Source organism: Equus quagga, chromosome 9 (genome assembly GCF_021613505.1).
Source record: "Equus quagga isolate Etosha38 chromosome 9, UCLA_HA_Equagga_1.0, whole genome shotgun sequence".
In the NCBI taxonomy this organism is placed as follows: Eukaryota; Metazoa; Chordata; class Mammalia; order Perissodactyla; family Equidae; genus Equus; species Equus quagga.
The window spans coordinates 58,165,963-58,184,658 of record NC_060275.1 but is presented as its reverse complement, the minus strand read 5'-3'; the positions used below and the strand labels follow the sequence as shown (position 1 = coordinate 58,184,658).

The 18,696-nt window shown below is 46.3% G+C and overlaps 1 protein-coding gene across 4 annotated transcripts in view; it reads right to left on the bottom strand.

The window, feature by feature from the left end:
* PIEZO2 (piezo type mechanosensitive ion channel component 2) overlaps positions 1 to 16,917 on the bottom strand; it is a 418,746-nt gene extending 401,829 nt beyond the window's left edge. For all 4 annotated transcript variants that reach the window (XR_006889979.1, XM_046670819.1, XM_046670820.1 and 1 more), the window contains exon 1: positions 16,794 to 16,917. Coding sequence is in view for 3 of the 4 variants with exons in the window: in XM_046670819.1 (XP_046526775.1) it covers positions 16,794 to 16,857 (64 nt within the window). In the remaining variant the exon portion in view is untranslated. The remainder of the gene's footprint in view (positions 1 to 16,793) is intronic.
* Positions 16,918 to 18,696: the final 1,779 nt, after the last annotated feature.

Sequence of the window (18,696 nt, the reverse complement as noted above, 5' to 3'; positions counted from 1 at the left end):
ACATATGAAGAAGAGGATAATCAGGTGTATTCTATCCCCTAGTAGGTTTGACAGTGACCACCAGTCAGGGCTGGTTTCATGTCCACACCTAAAAATAGATTTGGGGTCTTCTGAAAGGTCCCTTATCCCAAAGTACTCTCTTTCCCTGGTCTACCATTTAGTTCAAAATTCCTACAGAATTTTCCAGTGTACGCTCCCCAGAACACCAGTGCCGAGGGAAGCAAGCAGGGGTCCTCTGGTCAACTAGGTCTGGGAAACACTGCATGTTATACCAAACTCTTAGAAAGTCACAATTTGCATTAAATACTAAGCTCTGTATAGTCGTGCCACAAATAACATTTACATTTATTTAGCTCAGCATTTCTCAAAAATATCTAATCGTAAAATTCTTTCTTAATATCTCACTGCCATAAAATGCTGGATTAAAATATTAAAAGTCTATGCAAAATGGAAATATTTCCCAACAGGAAACACATCATAAAATTCAAAGAGCCCCTTGGGGAAGGAAAAACAGTAGATGATTTCATGAGCATCCTTCTCTCCGAGCCACAAGGTCACCCCTGAAATGGCTAGGGTGGCATTTCCCACTCTCCGTGTGAACAGTTGAGTCACAGGCCACTAGAGTTGGGGTCGACAGCCAAACCCCCATATTCTATTGGCTACGAGTTCAAGACCAGACTTGCCCAAGATCATAAAGTTAGTATGTGACAGGATGATGCCTGGAATCCAGCTGGTCTACAAAACCCATGGAAACACTACTGTGGCCACCTTCCACTGCAGTTACCCCCTGGCGTGTGCCAGGCGGTTTCTACCTGAGCCCACTTGTTTCCTTGGCATTCCTCACAGTCCTAGCACAGTCATATGCACAAAGCAGTCACTTAGTAAATTTTTTAGAAGATTGAATAAATCAGTCAACTAGTCCAAGCAATTTCCCTATTTCAGGTTCTTCAAATTTTCCACAGAATAAGCATACAATAAATTGTGGGCATTTTACACATTTAGGTTTAAAATATGCCAGGCACTTCTAAGTTTTATCCTCTTAACAATCCTATCAGATAGGTCCTATAATTTTCCCCATTTTACATATGGGAAATCTGACCTGCAGAGAGGACAGTGGCTCGCCCTACATCACACAGATTCCATGCTGCAGAGCTGGGATCAGATCAAGGCAGGCTGGCCCCATACCAGATGCTCTACTGCCATTAAAATGGTGACTATTTAATTCTGTGTGGTGACTTTCCATGGCATTGTATGAAATTGACAATAAAGAGGAAAAATTAGAAAAATAGTGCAGTAGAGTGTGAGAAGCACAGGTGAGTCACTTTCTTTCTTAAGCAGAATCAAAGTCTGCCTTGATGTGACCCATTTGGGAACCACCTAGATCAATGGCCATGATTTTATAAAAATAGGTAACTTTGGCAAGGATGTTCGCATTTCCTGATTGTGTCAATCAATTACTGTAATTAAGGCATCAAGTCTGAATTAACAAATTCTTTTCGTTCACACTGATTAAATATTCAAAGTTCTGCTTCATTTATTTGCTCATTATTTTCCCACATAGAGAAATTAGCTAATATCTGGTAGATAACTATTACATATGCAAATGTTAATAAACAAATTCAGAACAACCTGTGCACTCAGTGAGTCTGTCCACTGATTTTAATACCTCACAGGAGATCTGTGATGGGACTTATGACCCCTTAACATCCCTTGCTGGAAATTCACAGGATCCTACATCTGTAATGTGCCTGCAGGTTCCACCATGGAACTGACAAGAAGGTTGTACGAGATACCTAGTGGAATTGCAAATGCAGCTTCAAACTTGGGGGCAATTACTGTATTAGAACTTCATAGGAGTCTTGATTACACAGCTCATTCTAACTGTATGAGGAGTGGAGCTGGACAAGCAGAGCCCACTGCCCACAGGGACTAGAAATCTGACACATAACAGAAAACGTTCTTCTTTGCAGGAATTTTGACCTTATTATGAGGAAAAAGTTTTTGCACCCCCAAAGTATTTAAAATATCTTCAGAAAATAAGATTAAATAATTAAACACTGAAAACTATTTACTCTGTTTAATGTCTTTCCACTTATTACAAAATTATTAATTTTTATATTTATAGATAAACAGAGAATCAAATTTGTATCATGTCTTCAAAGTTTTCCTTTTTTTTAATTGTGCAAAATATAATAGTTTTTTATACTGTTTTAGAATTCTCAATATTTGGCTCACTTTATTATAAAATCATTCATTCTTAAATAGTTCTTTAAAAATGCTTAAATCAGAGAACTATAATTATTAAATCTATCCAACTAAACAAGCCATCTTCAAAGGAATTGTAAAAAATACTCTTTGGAGCTAGTCTGACACCTAACATACTCAGTTTAAACCAGGTTCAAAAGGCAAAGAAAACTATTCAACTTCACCCAGTTTTTTAATGAAATTACCTGATTGTTATTTAAATCTCAAATTGGAAATATGTTTACTAAATTCAAATATCAGAAGAATTACAATCAGGTAGGAAAAATAAGATTTCTAAAACTTAAAATATAAGACGTTTTATGACTATTAAGTTCAGTGTCCGAAATAAAATAAGAAAAAAAAAATCAACCAAGAAATATAACTCAGGGGGTCAGCCCCGTGGCCGAGTGGTTGAATTCACGCACTCCGCTTCGGCGGCCCAGGGTTTCACTCGTTGGGATCCTAGGTGAGGACATGGCACTGCTTGTCTGGCCACACTGAGGCGGCGTCCCACATGCCACAACTAGAAGGACCCACAACTAAAATATGCAACTACGTACTAGGGGGCTTTGCGGAGAAAAAACAGAAAAAAAAAAAAAAAAGATTGGCAACAGTTGTTAGCTCAGGTGCCAATCTTTAAAAGAAAAAAAAGAAATACAACTCAAGCATTATATATACAGCTCTGTTATTTAATGAGCCATGAAAATAGGTTTTCTTTACTACATATTGTATTACCACTGACCTAACATAGCAAACCTGAGATACTGTTCCATAACCTTCATCCACAGCCCACCACTATTTAAGACAGAACCACCTTAGTTCCTATCCTTGTATATTTTTACCAACTAATCTCTTTACAGAATTATAACTGAATTAAAGTACCTCAGAAAACTTTACCACCATGGATGGAAACAGAACTGGCCTTTCTTTGTCCTCATCAGTCACTGAACTCCATCCTCAGGAGTACTCTCTTTCTGGTAACAACTTGTTGCCTTGTTAAACACCAGGTGCTCCTGGGAGGCAAACATATGGAGCCAGTAACACATTCCTTCGCTGCCTTATGAATCCCCAAGGCTCCAAACCAGAGAGCCAAGGCTACAGTCAGGGTACAGTGTCCAGAAGACAGGTGGGTAGAGGGGCCCAGGCAGCAGAAGAGAAAGGACGAGAAGCAAAAGAACATTCCGTTAGCCCTTAATTTGTCAGCACTGTGCTAGGCGCCTGACGAACATCATTTCATTTACTCCTTACTGTTATTTTTGAGATAGATGCAATTTTTGCCATTTTTTAGATGGGGAAACTGAGGCTCAGAGAAGCTACAACTTCAACTTGTCTTGATCTTATCACTAATGAGCAGTCAAAAAAGGTTTGAAACCCTCTCTGCTTAACCCAAAAGCCTAGGTTCTTCCCCTCACCCCTCAACCTCCCTGGAAAAGCCCTGGAAGCCTGCGGAGGAAGGGAAAGGAAAGAGGAGCTGGGGAAGCAGCTGTTACTGAAGGGCAAGGAAGGGGTGGTGGGATGGTGCTGAACTGTGTGTGTGCATGTCACATCTGTGCCCAGGATCGGCTCTGGGTCGAGCGTCTATAAACCTTAACCTCCACCTGATAAAAGACAGCCATTCCCCGTATTTACATAGCCACACATCAGACAGACATCTGTGGCGCTCTCTAGAGAAAACTGCTGACAACAAACCAAAACACGTGTTCATTCTGGACTCATTCAAGGAACAACATCAAGAAGACAGAAGAACCGTGGTGCTAAATGATGAGTGTTTACGAAGCAATGCAATTTAATTACTTTTGCTCGAAATACACACACGAGAATGAATGAATAAATGACAAAGACCTTTAACAAACATCTAATAGCTTATTGTTAGTGTGGAAACAAGAATCCTAAGAGCTGAGACCCCTCACATGGCACGCAGTGCGGAGTGCAGAGTGATCTTGTAAGGAAAGAAGCAAGGAAAACCAGTGCCCAGGGGCCAGCACTGAGCTCAGACACCACGAGTAACTTCTAAGTCTCTCCTTGACATTGTCACCGTGTTGCTTAATTTTTAAGGAGACAGAAGAAATTAGGTAACCAAAAAAAATCTTCTCATGTTTTTATTGAGAATTGAGATGGAGATGAAAGCCAATAATTGAGCCAGAAATACACAGATGGGAAGATATAAATGATCATAGAGAACTTCAAGATGAGATTTTTAAAAACTGTCAGACTCCTCTTGGACAATAGCCAAAAAAGAAACCTAGAAAGCAATAATGTCAAAAGTGATAAAGAGATGTGAATCAACAAAAAACCAGACATGAGTTTTCTTTGACATTGGAGTAAACAAAAAGTCAGTGCTATTTTAAGATAGGAAAAGCTGGGCACATTATGGAACAGTCTTGGGTTACAGTATTCTTTTAGTGAATTCTGGAAAATGTATATGGATCTCATGGCAGGTGGGAACAAGAAAAGCCGCTCAAAATCAGAGGATAATAAAAAAACAGTGTTTGAAAGAAACAAAGTCACCAATGGACAATTAAAACTACACCTGAAATGTGTTCTTCTCAAGCAAATACATTATGTGCATATTCAAATTTATATTCTAAACAGATTTTATCTGACATAGTACTCTGCTCCCTCATTGACGGCCAGAACTACATTAGAATATACTTTCCAGGAGTGGATCTAATATGCAAATTGAAGTATGGATATATCGGAATATCGGAACTCAACAGTGTCATAAGGGCAAGATAATATCTGAGAGTTGTTTCCTTCTAGGTAATAACCGTGGGAAGATGTATTCTATTCTAAAGATAATTGCTTAAATTTTTTTTTTAGGAAGATTAGCCCTGAACTAACATCTGCTGCCAATCCTCCTCTTTTTTTTGCTGAGGAAGACTGGCCCTGAACTAACATTGGTGTCCATCTTCCTCTACTTTATATGTAGGATGCCTACCACAGCATGGCTTGCCAAGTGGTGCAATGTCTGCTCCCGGGATCTGAACCAGCGAACCCCGGGCCGCCAAAGTGGAACATGTGAACTTAACCACTGCACCACCAGGCCAGCCCCTGCTCAAAACTTTTTGATACCCAATTTAAGAAATGCTTTGGGACCTGTGCCACATCCCTTTTAAATAACCTTGATGGTGGGAAATTGTTGCATGTTGAAGGTGGTTTTAATGCTTGAACACAGCCCAAAGTAATTATAAGCTGAGCCCCACGAATGAGGTAGAGTTGTTAGGCAATGCCAACATGGATCAAAACTGCAATGTGACTCTAAGGAAATGCAAGAGCAAAAACGATGATGCTTTGAAAATTACTGCTAAAGAAGTTTGTGGTTGTTCATGAAAAACTCCAGGGAGCTGGAGGTTTCTGAAAATACTGGCTCCCCAGAAACAAATCCCATTTTATGACTATCCCTCTTCCCATAGCCTGTCGTCTGATCTTTAATCCTCTCTCCTGCCTGAAGATGACCCACCAGGGGCCGTGTACCATAGCAACTCTGTCTGGCACAGGGCTGGGGGGCCTGGCTCTAGCTAAGAACCTTCATTGCTTACCAGTTGCACTGACTTCAGGCCCCAGGGCCAACAAGAGTCAGGATTAGCCTGGCTGGGCAAACTCTAGTCTTTAGTTTAAATAAGACAGAGGAGGAGGAGGAATGGGAGGAGGAGAAGGAGGAGGAGGAAGGGGCGGAGGAGGAGGAAGAGGCGGAGGAGGAGGAAGAGGAGGAGTGAGTGGAGGCGAGGAAGTGCAGGAAGCTCCCACTCCCATAGCTACCTCTGAAGCCAGGTGATAGCGGCACCTGCATGTGGGAACTGGCCCCTGCCCTCAGCTGTGACTCTGACCTACACATCTGTAGATTTTGTGCTCCTCCTAGTCGCTTTCTGGATAATAGAATTGTCCAGCTAAGAACTGATCAGATTGACAATGTCATTGAAATGCTATACCTTGTGATAAAAATGAATATTTTACTCAAAACATCTTTTTCTGAATTAAATCTTGCTTATATTTCTATGTCCCTACCATTTCATTTAGTTTCAATAAATAATTCTAAGTGGTTTGCTTTTCCTTTTAGGCATGTCTGATCATAAAGTATGGGTGGTAAAATTCCTTTATTTCTGCAAAGCCACATCCAGCCAATTCTAAGGGAAATTTGACCAGGCATTTTGCTGTTCTCGTTATGATCACCACCGATGATGCGTGGTGTGTGTGGTTCTGTGTTTGGAGCAAGAGAGGGATTATCACCGAAATATGAGGATTATAAAACCTAACTAGATTGTCTCTCCTTCATACCACTGGGCTGAAAATCCTCAGTCAAATACCAAACGTGATACTAAATTAGTTTCCTTAGCAGTTGCTAACATTTCTTTGAGGTCAAATGTGAAACAATGTAAATACGATAGTTAATAAGAGAACAGAACAATTTAGATATAAAAATTCTGGTGTGTTGGCAAAAACGCAGTGCTTTACAGTAATACTTTCTAATATTGAAAAAAAGGCACATGTGCAAATATTCCTGGAGAATCATGAAAATATTTCTTAGCCTTGAACACCTCATCTCATAGATGATGTAACTGAGGAATACAGAGTTTCACGACGTGGCAAAGTCACACAGCTCATTATTAACAGGATCAAGACGTGTTTCTTAGACCTTCAGACCAAGGCCCTTTCCAGAATATTCACTGCCCAGATTCTTAGCAGGGGCACATATTCCTGAGGCAAGGCTGAGGCAGAACACTGCAGGCAGGCAGGTCCAGTCTGTGGAACGCAGAAGGAGGGAAGAAATGGCAGAAGAAGGGAAGAAATGGCAGAAGCAGGGACGACTCAGTTCTGCACAGATATACAATTCATTTCCACGGAACTTTGGTTCAAAATTATCAGGTTGTTAAGGTTCTACATTCTTCCTCCTTTTCTACTCCTGTAGGCAAAGTTGCTGACCTAGTAGATTTGACCACAACAGAAAACAGATCGATTTGTGTGGTTCCAGGAGAGCTGAAAACATTTTAAAAAATAATATGCACTTCAAGGACGACGCTCCAGTCAAGCTTTACCATCATCAGATGGGTTTTCCTTCTCTGTTCACCGCAAAGCAAGTAAAGGTATGAATTACCATACTGTAAAATTCACATTTCTGAAGGTTGCACCGTGCGTAAATTAGACTGTTAGGAATTTCACATTCAAAGACAGAAAAACCAATCGCTATAAGAGCTAGACCTAACTCTATTTCCCTATTTTCAGACTTCTGTGCTATTCAAGAGAAAAAATTTTGTCCATGAATTCGCTAATTAAACAACGGGCAAATACTTCTCCAGTGTTCACTGTGTCATAGCCCTTGCTGGACTGCTGAAGTGTAACAATCGGACACAATCTTTGCAGCTAGAAAACCTACAGCTATATATATATAACTTAAGCATCTGCTAAATGTTAGGCAGTAAGTTAGTGCTGGGGAAATCAAAACGGATTACACAGGGTCCCTGAGCTTGCAGATGCATAAAAGGGAAGAGAGTGATCATGTAACTAATACAAAACCCTGTGATACTCTGAACCAAGTGCCCTAGAACAACAGAGGAAAGCATTCATTCTGCCTGGGAAGGAGAATGAAGAAGGTGAGAAGATGCCACGCTGTTTCAAAGGTAACAATGAACAAAGCACACAGGCCTTCCAGCACAGCCAATGGCGTGGGGGCAGGGCTGGGAAGGACCAGACAGTCCACAACTTAGAACAAAAGGCTGTGTCCCAAAGCTTCCTTGGAAGTTGACTGGGATTCTGAATTATCCACCCGTGGAAACCGTTGCTCCTGACGAGCAGGTGCTCAAACTAACCTTTGACTAATAATAATGCCTAAATTCTGAGTCTAGAATTAATAATTAAACCTAAGATTTATTGAGTACTTACCATGTGTCAGGCACTTTGCCAACCATGTTACAAGCACTGCCATCTGAGACTTGCGACAACCCTACCTAGGTACTGTTATCAACTCATTTTACAGGTGAAATAACTGAAGAACAGAGAGGTCAAATAACCTGATCGAGGTCTCACAGCTAGTATGACAGGCCAAGATCTGTACTTAAACAACCAGGTTTTAGAGCTTGGGCTCTTAATTGAAACAGTATGTGTCCCCTTGGATGTCAGAAGTCATACACACACACACACACACACACACCCCAATATAAATAAAAGGAGGAAGAGAAAGAATTTGTATGTTCTTCTTCCTGTGTCCAGAGCTAGCCTTAGGAAAGATGTGTTACTTTTGGTATTGGAACTCTTCTTGGTAAGCCCTTAAATGCCCAGTGATGTTATGAGTCCCTAAAAAATATCCCCGGAATCCAAACCATATTTGCATTCACCACTGAACAACTCTCTGTCCCCACCCAGTTAAAATGTCTATTCCATCTCAACCAGGTGATAGGAGGAAAATAAGCTATGTGAACTAACTTACACTGGCATACAGATGACAGGTAGTCACCCTTCCACAAATATTTACACTTTAAAAGAAGAGATTTGTTACTCACAGAAATGGGGAGGGAAAAGTGAAATGAAAGTGTAACCGGCAGCGTAGCAGGTCCTTCCTCAGGAGGACCTAGTCTCCCGTTCGCTCAAGGGGTTCTAAGTCTGTAAACTGGAGCAAGTCTGGGAGTTGATTGAGAGGGCACGACTCTCTGTGTTGGGGATTCAAATCAGACTTTTGTTCACTTGACGTAGAACTCTTCCACTTACACAGATCAAGTCAGAATTTAGTAGACTGCTGATCTATTTCGCTTCTCATAACGCCATGAACAACAAGCCAATGCCCTAGGTCTCTGCGAGTCAGACTATTCTGAGTATTGCTTTGACTCTGCTGTCCATGATGGTAACTATACCCACCTCGCCTTTGGCAATTAAGTGGGCCACTTGGTGCATGGGATCCAAATATCCTCATTATATTTAAGGATCCCCAGTTTAGTGGCAGGAGTTCCCACTGTAATTTCTGACCTACAGAGTTCTTCAAGGATGTTGGGGCTCCCCTCCCAAACCAATATCTCACGATTGTGGAGAAGGGTGTGTCCTGTGGGCCCTCCCAAGGTGGGCGAGCTGGTCTTACCTGAGAAATCCACTCTGCCATTCCAATCTCCCTCCACTTTCGGATCCCTTCCTCTACAGTATAGCCAGGTAGGTCTGACACTTCAACTTCATTTGGCGTAGGTCACCTTTTGGTCCATGTTCCAGCCAACCAACCAGTTAGAGCCCTTTCTAAGCCCTGGAGTAACAACACTGACTCCAGAATCTCTGCATAGTGGTTCCATATCAGTAAATTTGGCCAGATCCAACTTTACGCTCCTTCCACCATTATCCCACACCCTTAATACCCCTTCCCACACATTTCTCAGATTTCTCTCTGTATAAATTGAGAAAATCAAGCCGTTCTTTTGAAGTGTAGCACACCTCCTCATGGACCACACTTTGTACCTCATACTTAGGAGCCTGCTGGGACTTGAGCCTAGTTATAGGTCTAGAAGCAAAGTGGGGCTCGTGGGGTAGAAAAATCAAGAGTCTCTGCAAGGCACATTAAGCTACCTTCATCTACACGAGGCCTAGACTGACATTTGTATGCTAGTATCTGTTCTCTATCACTGCAACAGAACCGCTCCCCCCATTTGTAGCTGAGCACATAGCCAGCCAAAATAAAGATGACGTTTCCCAGTTTCCCTTGCATTTAGGTAAGTGAATAATATTATTAAATTCAGACTAATGGGATGTGAGCAGAAATGAGTCATGCAACTTCCAGGTTGTGTTTTTAGAGGGTGAGGAAGGAGTGCCCATTCTGTGTTTGCTTCGTCCATCCTTCAGCTTGATGGGGACATGGGAACAGGCAATGTTGAACCACGGGGATGAAGGCAATACATGCAAGACAGCAGAGCAATGACAGCATCCCTGGGCAACCTCACAGAGCACAGTTCGCATACCAATTTTGGATCACCTACATCTTGACTATCATGTAAGAGAAAGAAAGTTTTCGTATCTAAGCATCATTACCCTGACCTATATTGAAAAGAGGACTTGTGAAGAACAGAATCATCTTTGCTTAGAACTGACTGAGAGGACCATCTATCACCTGGAGAAGAGAATTAACTTGCTACCAGGACAGTAATACAAATGTGCTGTGCTGACGGCCAAGCACGGTACTGAAGGTGGGGATGGCAAGGATGGTTTGCCTGATCTGACTGAGGGGAGGCTGGAATGAGAAATGCACCAAGTACTCTGAAGTGCAGACCAGATTCTGGGGGACTTTGAGCCGTGGAAGGCACATGCGGCTCAGCACATGGGAAAGAGGAACTGGGGCAAGATGCCAAGGTGGAGGCTTGAGGTTCTCCAGCACTGTAGGACACACAGAATGTGAGCCCAAGCCAACAATTCTGTTGACCAAGATGAAGAAGCACAGACAAAACTAGAGAAACATCTAAAAGCAGGCACTCGATTTGCACAGCACCTGCACCTGAGCGGCAGCGGCAACACTGTTGTTCATGTGTGGGTTAAGGAGAGGAGGGGTGGACTGATATGGAGCACCAAGCACACCAGAGAGGGCTGCAGAGAAAGATAAAATGCTTGGTGTCGACCGAGTCAGGTCTAAACGGGGTTGGGGGGGGGGGGGGGGGGGGGGGGGGGGAGAGCTCAGAGTTGGGAAAAATACTGACGGGAGAATCATTTGAGTTTGGGCAATGGAATGAATAACTCCCTAAGAGAGCAACTATAGTCTTAGCAAAACCGTCACCCCCAGATGACTAATGAAATTGCAACAGAAAGCTAGAACTAACCACACAGATACACCAAATCCATTCTTTTTTATAAAATGTATTTAAAATTTGAAGTTCATATACAAAAAAGTTTAAATGCATCCATCCATAATATCCTAGTTTAATACAGAATTGTGCCTACCAATAGAGCAAGAAAGGAGAATTCAAAAATAGCAGGTTATTAATCAGAAAACATCACCATCCTATCTGATAAAACAAGGCAAACAAAAATCGTATATTCTGCAGGATCCTGGAAAAACATTTTTTTAATTGCTATTATACATAGTTTTTTTAAAAAACCCCACCAATAAACAAAATTAAAAATTGTTTATCACTCTTAAATTTTAAAAATGACTTAGCTAAAACCTCTAAGCCCATTAGATAATTATTGGTCACTTCAGAAATCATGAAGATGTTAAAAACTATATGTCTGATGCTCTCTTCACAGCTATTTCGTATGTGGCTTCCTGTCTCCCCATCCTTCCTGATGCTGCCATGTCCCCAACGGGTCGGAAAGACCACTCGGAGGGTCTGATGGATGGGATAGGCTTCATACGGGCTTACCTCTTACAGCCAAATATTTTTCAAATGTTTTTCTAATACAACTTTGTGTTTACCTTCAATTCAATGGGATATTTGCTTTATTTTGTTTACCGGATTCCACGTCCTCAAAACAACTGTTTAAACCTACAATTCTTATGAAACTTAATGTTTTACATTATATACATTGTATCATCATAGTGTTCTCAATCAATTGCTCTTAAATATCCAGGTGTGCTTACACTATTGCAAGTTCTCCTGAACATTTATGGAAAAAAGTATACTATGTAACTTCATATACAATTAACTGTAAGTAGCATAGAATCTAAAAGGAAAATGCCGCATAAAAATAGATAAATAAAATCACATTAATAAAGACTCTGAAAATTATGGTGTAGTGTCAGAAAGACAGACGTAAACACTGTCAGTATAGTTCTAGGGAGAACATATCATTTAACTGGAATATAACTGCAGATATATAGAATATTGAGTAAAATTGGTGGGAAAATCTTGATAATTAAAAATCCTTCTGCCACACACACATACCAAATTTCAGTTGCATAATTTGGCCCTAGGAAGGTACTACAATGCTTTCATATGAATCCCACGTACCTGTTCAGTCTCCTTATGACTCATGTTACTACCTGTTAGTCTGTTAATTTCTATTAAGACACTCCTCAAACATCTCTGCTCTTCTCATCATCTTCATAAATGCAGTAATAAGACCTCCCTTTCTGAGCACCTGTAGTGCGGCAGGCGTGACAAGGTGTGTAGTGCACACTATTCACAACTATCCAAAAAAACAAATCCCCCCCACAAACACACACACAGAGAACCCACTAGGACCACACGGCCAAGGGCAGAGAGAGGATATGAATTGAGGGCTCTTAAATTGCCAAGTCACATCAGCCTCCTCTCCCAGAGGTGAACCCAATACCTCTGCTTATCTCTGGCCACTAGCAAGTGCACAGTGCCTGCAAAGCGACACGCCCGCTGACCACCCACAGGGTATACACCCAGCTCCAGCTTCCACAGCCCAGGGGACAAAATGATCAAGCCCATCTGTGTTTACAGACTATTTTATTTTAGAATTAAACTCTAAATTTCTAATGCTTTTCACTATTACTTTTTTCCTTTCTGAAAGTGATAAATATGATCTACCTATACAAGCCTGAGAAGGTGCGACAGAAACAGAAGTGACTGCTGTCAACGCCTTCTTCAGCAGCTGAAAGCCCCACTGCTGGGAGCCTCTGACCTCTGATTAGGCTTCATTTGTAATTCTCGGGTGTGTGTAAGTGTGATTTCAAAATGACATATGCTACACACGGAAAAGAAACTATGTAAAAGAAAATAATGTTTAGATAGCGATACCAAACATATTTCAAAAGTGACTTCATATTTCTGCTCAGATTTTAAGCCAACTATCTCTACAGGGAATTTTAGAGATTCTTCTTGGATGTGCACTATTACCCTAGGGTGATTTCCCTCAGAGCATTAGTTGGTTGGTTGATTCTTTTTGCGTGCAACACAGCTTCCTGTTCTGCTCTGTTCTTTCCTAAGCCCCACTCACTTTATTGGGAGAAGCAGAAACCGGTGATACTCCCACAGTCTGTCTGTCCACACCAGGCTCCCTCCTCTCCTCCTGAAAATGGGTAAGTCAGCTCTTCTAGAACTCCAAGCAACATGAGGCAAGATGGAATGAATGGGTCAGGAGCATGTGAATAGAAATACACCAATCCATTGCCGAGCCAGGAGTAAATTCAAAACATAAACTTCAATCATATCCGTATACTGTATTATATACAGTAGAATCATGCTAAAAGAAAATAAATATACAAATATTTCTAATGTGCTCAACAATTATCAGATATTTTTATAATCAATCATTAAAGACTGCATAATATTATGGAAGGTTTTGTCTTTTTTCACACATTATTTGTATGAAAAAAAAAATCGGAATGACTACCCAAGTGGTCAGGGACAATTTTGGAGATCCTTAAAATTTCCAGTTTCTATTGATGTGGGAATATCTGTTACTAGATGTTCACTTTGGACAGCAAACAATATATTATATTATGGTTTTGTTTTAACACACAAGAGCCACAGAACACCTGCACATAAGAGGCTTGATTTCACTTATCACTTCTCTGTGAACTTCTTTTACAGCGAAAAAGAAAAACCTTAAGCATCAGATTAAACACAATGGCAGTTAATTTTTAACATCCATCTTTAGGTGAAAAGGCTGGGGCATCTCTGTGAAAAATAATGTGCACATCAATGTTAGAGAAATGGGCTTAAACAGAACACACGAGCTTCTGCAAAGACCTGGCCTTGAAGGCTGCCTCGCCCAGATATAAAAATAGATGGCTAAAATGTAAAAATCGATTCTAATGGCAACCAGATCATTGACTCCCATGCCCAGGATGTTAAGGAAACCTTAATATTTGATATAGTAGCACTTTGGAAATAGGCGGATCTGAAAACCCTCCAATAACCTTGAAAATATCCACTTCCTGTAGAAGAGAATTGAATGCTCAAATCAAGGGACACCTACTCAGCCCCCTCTTGTCCCTACAATCACAATGATTAGAAGGCAACGGCAATGGTAACCCTTGGAAGCGGGTGGCCTTTCCTAAGCAGTGGCCAACAAGTAAGGGGCTCCGTTAAGGGGTCGGACCTCTGGTCTTCCCAGGAGCTCTGGATCTCTTCCAGGCAGGGGTAGGTCCAAGGCCATGTTCCTCCCCTTCCCCTAGGTCAGCCTTCCACAAGGGTAGGTGAAGCAACAGGCTCTAGACCTAACTGGGGGCCTCCACCGCCCTCTGGCCAGATCACAGATAATACCACCCCACCCCGCGCACACAAACACATGCACTCACACACACTCACACTCACACCCGGGTTGGCCTCCCTGTGCCCAGAAGACATGTGGGAATCCAGGGGAATAAGCTGGAAAGGGAAAGCGGCCAAGGTTCCTCTAGGCCAACTCGGGCTGCTCCAGGAGCCAGGAAGCAGGACCGCGAGCGGGCGGGCGGGCGGGCTGGGCAGACATCTTTGAGTCCCTGGAAGCAGCTCTCCTTCCAGGAAGGTCGGGGCTGCGGCGCGCGTCCTGGACCCTGAGCGGAGCCTACCCCCGGGCCCCTGCCTGCGGGCGGGGAACACTGCATGGGGCCCGCGGGGCTTGGAGGAAGAAGCTAGGGGGCAGGGGGCGGGGGGAGAGGGGCTAGGCTGTGTCCGGACTCCATCCGCGGGACAGTGGTCCCTGCCCCGCCCTGCGCCCCTGGGAGCCTCCCGGCCGCTCTGAAGCCATCGCGCCTCCCGGGAGCCCCGTCCCGCCCGTCAGGAGGGCAGAGCCCCACAGCTCCAGGGAAGGGCGTTGCGGAGCACACCGCCAACCCTAACCAGTCGGCACCACACGGCCCCAACCCCAGGTGGGCTTGGGTCCTGCAAGAGCTGAAGCTCAGGCGAGGTCTCTGGCGGTCAGCCTGTCGCTCAGTCAGCTGTGCAAGTCACAGAGTGGCCCAAGCTGGCACAGGCGATCACCTGCCGAACTTCCGACTGTCACGGCAGGCTGCCACCCCGCGGAGAGGGGAGGGAGGGGAAGAAGTGCGGTGGAGGTGGAGGGAGAAAGGGACTGCGGGGGCAGGTGACGTGGGGCGTGGAGGGGCTGCGGGAGAGGAAACAGTGCCTCCTGACCCAGTGCCACTGCCTAGCCCTCCTCCGCCATCAGCACTGCCAACCACAAACAGGTCCTCACGCTGAAATCCCCTTGTTAAGCAAGCACTAGCTTCCATTCGGCAAATAGCCAATGTGCCAGGCAGGATGGCAGGCGCTCCAGGCACTGAGACGGTCCCAGACCGTGACACGACCTAAGGGTAACGCCCCAGAAGCAGCCCGGCGCTGTTTCAACCAAATCGCTTTCCCGAAACCTTTTTTCTTTTCAAACTTAAACAAGCGGAGAGAGATCCACGTCAGCTTCGTGGAAGCTGTGCTCCTCATCTACCTGATATTAAGGACAAAGATCCCTGCAAAAGTGGTCCTGCCTCAAGACAAACGGTGACGTAGAGGACGAGGCCAGCACGCGCGCGCTGGCCCCTCCTGCTGCCCCAGGACCCTGCGACGTACAGACTGTTTCCATTCTGAGAGCTTTCTCGGGTTTTCCGCGGAAGTTTCTTGCGTGTTCATGCTGACTACAAAATCCTCCCGGTAGCTGGGATCCACCCTCACGAAACAGTCCAGGGCCCCCTTTGGATCACTCGCACCTCAAAACATTCCGCTTAAGTGTGATCTTGAGTCCTCAACCTCAGGCAAAATGCAAAAAGGTGGTTTCTTCGAAGACCACGCTCTCTTTCTAAACGCAATGCTACTCGCACCGCCTATTTTGAAGAGAGGAACTCAGAAATTCCCTCCCTCCAAGCGGCTGCCAGTGTCTTCAGACCTGACACCCAGTTGCTTCTACCGCTCTGCCAGCCCTGCAGAAATAGAGATCCTGGAGCAGCTGTCAGAGGCTCCCTTCCGGCCCGCCCCTAACTCTCGCCAGTCCCAGGGAGCCCCAGTCCCGCTCTCCAGCCCTTTAAAGATCTGGAAAGGCGGCGCCTGGGGGGCGGGACCGGTCTAGGTGGTCTAGAGCCTCAGCGTGCGGCGCTTTGGTTGCAGGGCTTTTGTGGAGGTGAAAGAAAGAAACAAACAAACTTGAAAGCACTGTTTCCCTGTACCCATTCCCTCCTCTACTCTTTACAGCGGCCAGTCCCCCACTTCTTCCATGACACTTGCTGGGATAGGGGGAGGGGGAGAGAGGGCTTCAGTACCTTCTGGATGCACAGCGCGCTGTGCGTCTGGGGACCGACGAGGGAGGGGGGGGGTTCTAGTATGGTCCTGCCCTGCACCTACAACCGCCTTGCAGCAGATTTGCATCCATTGTGCACAAGTCAATACTCCACGAAAGAAAATCCACGTGTGAGCAAATTCATCACAGCCTCCAGCACATGCCGATCCCCCCCCCCCCCCCCCCAGGTCACCCAGACTCTGCCACTAGACGGCTAAGAGAGCCCCCATGGTGCGCCCCAGCGCGGGAAGTGAGATCGCCAGGCTGTGGAGCTTGGGACAGCGCGCGTCTAACGCCGCTGGCACCCGGACCGCGGCGCGGGCTTCCCGAACCGATCCCAGAGCCCTTAACTTTGGTTTGCTCGGACCCCCCCTCCCCCGCCAGGAGCCCCCTCCACCATTCCCAAGTAACCTAGGGGAGAGGACCACACTCACCTACTGCCAGGCAGATGGGGAGCAGCAGCCTGAAGATGAGTCCGCACACCACTTCCGAGGCCATCGCGTCGGTCCGACAAGTCCGAGCAGAGGGGCGAGGCTCGAGGGTCGTTAGGGCTGGGGCGCAAGGCCCATGCCCGCCTAGGGCCTCCTGCGGCCGGCGGCTCGCAGCCGCCGGGGCATCGCCTCGCCAAGGGCCGCCGCGCTGTCCGCCCCGAGGGCACGCTCACCCAGCTCTCCGCAGCCCCTCACCAGGCTCTCGGCAGTCCCCTCGCCAGGCGCCCGACCCGCCGCGGCCGGCCCATGCAGCGCAGAATCCCCAGTCCCGCGGCAGAGGCTTCTTCCGCGGGCGGCCGGGGCGGGAGCCGTGGAGGGGGCACTCGGGAGGGTCCTGCGGGGCGGCGCGGCGAGGAACGGGGGCGAGAAGGGCGTGCTGTCCTCTCGCCTGGCTCCTGGGGCGTCGCTCCGGGCGCTGAAGGAGTTTCCTCCGCGGAAGCCCCTCTGAAGCCGACGTGCCTCGGCTGCCCGTCCCGCCCTCCGCCCTCGGCCCGGGCTCTCGCAGCCACCCGCGCGCCCCGAGCGGCCCCGCGGCGGGTCCCCGAGCGGCGGTGCAGCTCAGCTTCTGCACCCCCCGGCTTCGGGCCGGAGGGACCCGGGCGGGAGCGGCCAGGCGCGCAGAACCATCCCCCACAGCCCGGGGCTCGCGCTCTTGGTCCGCGGGTGGCGCTGCGAGTCCCTCCCTCACTAGGAGGAACCGTGCGAGCGTGGGCAGAAATCGAGAGGAAAGCGCACAAGCAGTGCGTCAGGCTCCAACTCCCTCCTCCACGGCCTCAATTTAAAAAAATAAAATGAAAACCGAACGCGGTGCAGATGCCAGCGCGCCCCCCGCCCGCCGCGGTGCAGCCTCGCCCCTGCGCGCAGCCCCGGCTCCCGGGCGGGCGCGCACTCCTCCACCTTCAATGAAACTTTGGAAGCCCCACTCGGGGACGGGCGTGTCTCTGGGCCAATGGGACGGCGGCTCCGGGTCGGCGCGGGCGCGAGCCCCCACCCGCGGCGCCCGCGCGCAGGGAGAAGCTGGGCCTCTCCAACCCCGTGCGCTTTACGCATTAGTTCGCCCCGGCTCTGCGCCCTCCACCGCGGCTCGCTCTCGCAGACCGGCAGCCCTGCTGGGTCCTGTCATTCCGCAGACACAGAATGCACACCTCCTGGCATCCTGTGCACATGGCGTGCCCCTGAGCTTACCCAAACCCAGGGAATCGTTTACTGTTCGAGGAAAACTGCGCAGACGCAGCATGAGAGGAGTCAGGGGCTTGACCAACTTTGTGGGGTCGTCACTAGTGCTAAATCCACAGGTACCCGCTTCCATTGGTCAGGAAGACTAGAACCGGAATTAACCCAGACCAGTGACCCTGTCCGTATTCACCCTTGTGAGAAGTTTCAACTCAGAATGGGCTCTGGGAAATCCCGGGTTCTTTCCAAGAATGAGCATCTTCCTTCAGATATGCATCCACTTTGTGCATTCTGGAGAACTCTTGTTTTCACCTCAGTTTATTGCTTGTCATGGCTCCTGGGAAAGAGAGTATATTGTTCCCCTTTTCTCCTAATAATCTGCTTTTTTCTTGTTCTCTAGGTAAGATCTAGAGAAATGTGATGCTGCCTGGGAGACGCCCGTGTGTCTGGGTCTCTCATTTCACGGTTATCCGGGTGTGAGGGAGGTCTGCTGGAACGCTGACCAGAAGGCAGACGGTCTTCCATCTGCGGGGAGGACCATTCAGAAGTGGTGTTTCCATCAAGAGGACAGAGAGGGAGGAACCGCCTTCCATCCTGCACCAGCATTGTGGGCTTGAACTGGCTGGAGACGGAAAAGTCTACTGAGGAAAATTATGTAACCCTTGGTTCTCTT